The sequence below is a fragment of the Arachis ipaensis genome, chromosome B8, assembly GCF_059453495.1.
Source record: "Arachis ipaensis isolate K30076 ecotype BB chromosome B8, ASM5945349v1, whole genome shotgun sequence".
NCBI lineage: Eukaryota > Viridiplantae > Streptophyta > Magnoliopsida > Fabales > Fabaceae > Arachis > Arachis ipaensis.
Genome location: NC_142443.1, coordinates 18,978,837 through 18,984,176, shown reverse-complemented (window position 1 = coordinate 18,984,176; position 5,340 = coordinate 18,978,837). Strand labels below are relative to the sequence as shown.

The window sequence follows — 5,340 nt, the reverse complement described above, 5'->3', positions numbered from 1 at the left end:
ATTTAATTAAAATATAAGAAAAATAAATAATCAAATAAAGATCCTTTAATCATATTCTACTAATAACAACAATTAAATTATTCTCCTCCTTGTTTTTAATCTAATTAAGAAGTAAGAACAATTTTTCTATATTCAGCAACTTTTAGTCATTTCTAGTAATCTTTTTGAATAATGTTACACATTCAAGTCTTTTTGTTAATTAAGTCTAATTAAATTAGTCTAACATAATAAAAGTAAGTTATAATTAACATTATTCAAAATTTTATCATTTAACTTAATTAGACTTAATTCATAAAAAGACTTGAATGTGTAATATTACTCATTCCTCCCCATCCTAATAAGCATGATAATTCTTCAATTATTACAACATCTTATTGTGCTCTCAAATGGTCCCAATATATATTTTTCTCCTATGATAAACCCTGAATAATTCTGAATTTAATTGGGCCCAACAAATGGCCTAAAATCCTTTTAGGAGGGTCATTTCCCTTTCTTTTTCTTTCTTTCTCTTTCAAGTTTCAACACATTTTCCCCCCACACCTCTCTATCTTTCTCCCTTTTCTTTTTTATTATCTCTTTTTTTCCCCTACACCCCATAAGAACTAATTAATAACTCTATATACCTTTACATATTATAAATGTGGGCTACCTTGTGTCCTTCTTTGTTGCTTCTCTCTTTTCTCCTTTTTTCTCTTTCTTCTTCTTATCATTCCCAACTTGGCTAGGCATTGATAAGATCATGTTAGTTGTGCCCTAGTTGCATAATACACCAATGTTATGTGTTGTGTCTTCTTATCTTATTCTATCTTGAACCTCCTCCAAATGTTGGTGTCCAAAAATCAACTGTGGTTTCATGAGTCATTGGAAATGTGCTTGAAACTGGCACCAAGCATAGCCCTCGGCTTCTAAGATCTTGTTTTGGACCCTCACCTTCCTTAGATTTACCGGAACCCTACATTCAACAAAATTGTTACATATCTAGAATTATTCTTAGAATTTCTCTAGAAAAATAATGCTGGTAGCAAAATTATGTGACTATATCTATTATTTTTCAAAAATATTATATATAGAACAATGTGATATAAATAAAAAAAAACTAAAACACGTGTATATTCTTTGAAATGAAAAAAAAAAACGATGTTTAAGAAAATAAATAGGAATTATATGTGGCCTGAAAAATATTGTAAGACTCTTTACATACATGGTAATTATTAGATATTTCAGGTACTAATCATTAAGAAGTTGAGGATGAAAGATTTAGATTGTATCAAAAGGAAAAGTTAGGTTTTAAAGCTTTTAATATATTGAATACATTAAAAGTCTAAGTTGTTTTATTCTTTAACTGGAATAATTGTAAGAAAATTCTTTAAATTTATAGTGTTGAGTTTCAAGCTACTAGTATGAGTCTCTATCCAAAAACTCTCATTCAATACAGTGTTATGAAGCTATTTCACTTCAAAATTTAAGTTGATAAAAAATAATATATGAATAGTTTTATTTTTAATACATCATTTTATATAATTTCTTTTGTTTTATGTTAAATTTTTTTTAAGATCAACAAAAATTAAAATCTAAATTTTTAAGTCATAGAGAGTCTGATACTATATTATAAAATCGTTTCTCCCAAAATTTTAAATTAATAAGAGATACAAAAACAATTATATATCTAAATAGGAAGCCCATGGAATAAAACAAGTTATATTCATCTAAAATTCTATAGTGATGTTATGATGTCGAAAAATGAAAACTATAGAAAAGTTTAATGTCCAACACACTAATAACATTTGGAGAAAATTATCAGCACTAATGCATAATATAAATAACCCTACTAATAATAAGCTTATATTTAAAATTGTGGAAGTATATAAATGTAGATTATGTATAGATAGACATGCAATAATACCTGTTGAATCTGTATAGGAGCTCCACTTTTCATATACGGGGTACTCAAAACCTAGAGAGGAAAACGTATAAGAATACATACATACATAGAAAATACTACTACTATTTTATTTATTTATTTTTTAATTTTGATAAAGGATGTGTATATTTAATGGGTAATGGGGCTTACAGTGACCTGTTCATGGAGGAATTTGATGTATTCAATTGCTTCAGATAACACTGAGGCTGTATCAGTCTGACACAACATTATAACAAATTTAAATTAAAAAAAAAAGCTTGTATTAATTAATAGTAATTAAGAAGCATTACCATATCAAAGGCTACGATCATTATTAATTTTCTCCCACTCATATAACATAAATTCAGGAATGAAATGATCATTTATTATTATCACTAAGGAGACTATACACATAGATTTGATCATAATATTTTTGAAAACTCACCTTTCCAAAAGGCGACACTAATTGTTGGAGTGCAGTGATTCTGTCCCCCATCTTCTCTTTTCTCACCTAAGAGACCAAAAAAAAAAAAAAATTAAAGAAAGTATAAAGAAAAAAAAGAAAGAAAGAATAGAAATTCATGTAATGTTTATATAAGGATTATTAGGGAAACTAAATTAAAATTTAAAAAATAAAATAAAGATAAAGATAAAAAGTTCAAAGCTAATAAGGTTGGGTTTGCTGTTAAAAGGTTAGTTGCACTTATTGTACCTTAAAAGCTGGCAAAGGAGATGGGGTAGTTTCGTTCCGAGGCCTTTTGGGTGTTGGTTCACTCCCACTTTTCTTCACCACTGCACCTGAATCCCTCATTTCACTCATATTCTGCAAAACCCATGCTTACATCACTTCAAAATATTATATTTAAACCCTAATATTAACATCATAAATCTTATATAAACAACCTTTATATATATGTGTATACACAATTGTCTATAACTCTATATAGATTACGTTATTATTAAAAAAAGATATTAGAAGGCCATTAGAATTTATTTTTTGGTAATTATTTAGTCATTAATATTTAGAAGTATCGAATAAAGTATGTTAGTAAATTACTATACTAAAAGAATTAAATTACTAATTAATAACAAAAAATAATAAATTTTAATCACCATTAACATTTTTTGTTATCATACAACAGAAATGTAGGAGATATAATTATATATTGCAAGACATAAATTTATTTGAAAAATAAAATGAAATTAATTAATGAATGATTTAGTGTCTCTTAATTGTCTATCTAAAACATAGAGATAGTTGATTATCAGAATAAAAGTAGTAAAATGAGTAATAACGTCATAGCTAATAATACGGTAATTAACTATTCGTATGGAGATTAATAAACGAGATGTGAATATATATTATATTAAACAGTTCAATTAAATTTGTGAAATAATAATTTGACTTTATTAAAGCAAAATCTTTACATGAAAACTATTGTGTGTAAAAAATAATGAAAGTTGTAGAGTAAAATAGTACCTTAGATTGGACATCAAAACTTGGATTAGTGAAGAATGGTGGCTGCAATGAATTAGGGAAGAAGGTGGTGGACCTAACATCTTTAGGGTCAGAAGCAGCAGCGTTCCAAAAAGGAGCGTTGTTTGTGAAATGCAAACTAGTGTTTGTCGTTGTTATCGGTGATGATGAGGAATTGGATAACTGTTTTGGTGGCGAGCCTCTCAAGAACTGAGGCACTTTATTGTTATTATTATTATTGTTGTTGTTATTAGACCAATTAGAAGAAGAAGAAGAAGGCACAAAGTCATTGCTACTAGAAGAACTCAACCCATAGTTTGAAGTTGGATATGAAAAATTATGATTAGCTTGTTGTTGATGATGATCAGGTCCTAATAGTCCTTGTAAGATTGATGAAGGGCTACCGTATAGAACTGCGGAATGATCCATGTGTTGGTGATGAAATCCTTGTTGGCTTGTTACTGTGCTGTCACCGGAGCTATATTGAGGACTGAATTGGTTTTGCTCCAAACAGAAACCTCTATTGTTCTTGAATTCGCTTTCCGCTGATCTCCATTGATGGACTTGTTGTGCTGACAACCCCATGCCGCCGCCGCCTCCACCCTCTTCTTGTAGCATCGACCTGAAGCTGTTCTCTCCACCCTTCTCACCACGCCTATATATATATAATAAAATCAAATTTTATTATTACTTAAAATTAGTAAAATTTAAAATTTTCTTAGAGAAATAAAATTAAGACGACAAAATTATAAAAAAAAATTGAAGTATTTTAAAAATATTGACGTTACAATAGTTTTATATGTTGATCTTAATTATAAAAAATATATAATATATGTAAACAAAAATCAATGATTAAAATGATAGGAAGAAATACTTACAAAGTTTTTCAAAAGTGTATACTTTGTTTTATTAAAAAAATGAGAAGATCATAATGGACTTACAAGAAGGATGGTTGTTGATTCCAATCGATGGGCGGGGAAGAGAGGCCTAAAGCCATAAAGTGCAAGTTGGGGTCAGTGGAAGAAGTGGCGGCCGCGGCAGAATCCGGAGGCTGAAGCTTCTGTGGGTCATGGAACACCACAGAAGACGAACCGCCACCGGCAGCGCCACCACCCGAGGAATCCATAGAAACCCTTGTTGGTTTCATCATGTGATCTGATTCATCTTGTTGTTGCTGATGCGGTTGCCAATTGTTCCTGATAGCTGGATTCTCCCACCAGTTTCCACTTGCCTGAAATTGATCTTCTGCCATGCTTAATTTCCTTGTTCGATGAAAATGAATCTTGAGAAAATGGTTCAGCCTCCTAGCTAATTATGAAAATGAACATAGATAGGTTAGTTTAATTTGTATGAAAGAGTAGTGAGTTCGATAATAAGAAAGGAAGAGGAAAATGGTGGGTAGTTGTGAGTATTTATATTTGGAGAAGGAAGCTAATAAGATCAAAGAGAGAAGAGAGGTAGAAATTAACCGACTAACCGGAATATCGTTGACACAACTTTGACATTTGATAAGACTCAACACACGAATTAATAAAATTCAATCTTTTCTTTTTTTTTTTTTTATTAGGGGTGAGACCGTATGATGAGGGGAATTAAATTAAAGAGAATAATCTTTTCTTATTTAATATTTGATTTTATAATTAGGAGAATATTTTCTGTACGTCGTTTATTTCACTGACATAACTTCCTACCTACGTACATGGAAATTACAAATTAGCTGTTGATACAAATTAAATTAGATTTTTATTATTACTTCTGATTATTATTCTCCCCCTTATGAACTAATTATTTTAGTAGTTTAAACGATATACTAAATTTAATTTCAATTCTTCCTCTACCTTAAATTTTTTTTTCCTGGAATGTGAAACTTATATCTCATACACCTTATTTTTAACAGCCGTTATCCTCTTCTATCAAATTTTAAAAGTTAAAAATTTCAGTATAAATCCATTTTAATATTAAG

General features: G+C 29.4%; 1 protein-coding gene across 2 annotated transcripts; it reads right to left on the bottom strand.

The window, feature by feature from the left end:
• Window positions 1-268: 268 nt before the first annotated feature.
• Window positions 269-4,985, bottom strand: LOC107614078 (transcription factor bHLH123). Of its 2 annotated transcripts, none has more exons than XM_088497617.1 (8): window positions 4,855-4,985; window positions 4,319-4,685; window positions 3,381-4,032; window positions 2,613-2,723; window positions 2,346-2,411; window positions 2,078-2,137; window positions 1,904-1,954; window positions 269-952 (listed from the first exon to the last, which is right to left on the bottom strand). In XM_088497617.1, the coding sequence occupies exons 1-8, from the start codon at window positions 4,880-4,882 to the stop codon at window positions 803-805; spliced, it is 1,485 nt and encodes a 494-aa protein (XP_088353743.1). In that variant the 5' UTR covers window positions 4,883-4,985; the 3' UTR covers window positions 269-802. The 2 variants fall into 2 exon arrangements, with proteins under 2 accessions (XP_088353743.1, XP_088353742.1); XM_088497616.1 differs by having other exon boundaries at window positions 2,072-2,137; window positions 4,855-4,945.
• Between the last annotated feature and the right edge of the window lie 355 nt (window positions 4,986-5,340).

Coding starts and splice junctions, on each gene's coding strand:
- LOC107614078 (XM_088497616.1), bottom strand. CDS start 4,882: ATGTCAAAGTTGTGTCAACGATATTCCG. Junction 4,033..4,318: donor AATCAACAACCATCCTTCTT/GTAAGTCCATTA, acceptor ATATATATATAG/GCGTGGTGAGAAGGGTGGAG. Junction 2,412..2,612: donor CTCCTTTGCCAGCTTTTAAG/GTACAATAAGTG, acceptor TTGGTCTCTTAG/GTGAGAAAAGAGAAGATGGG.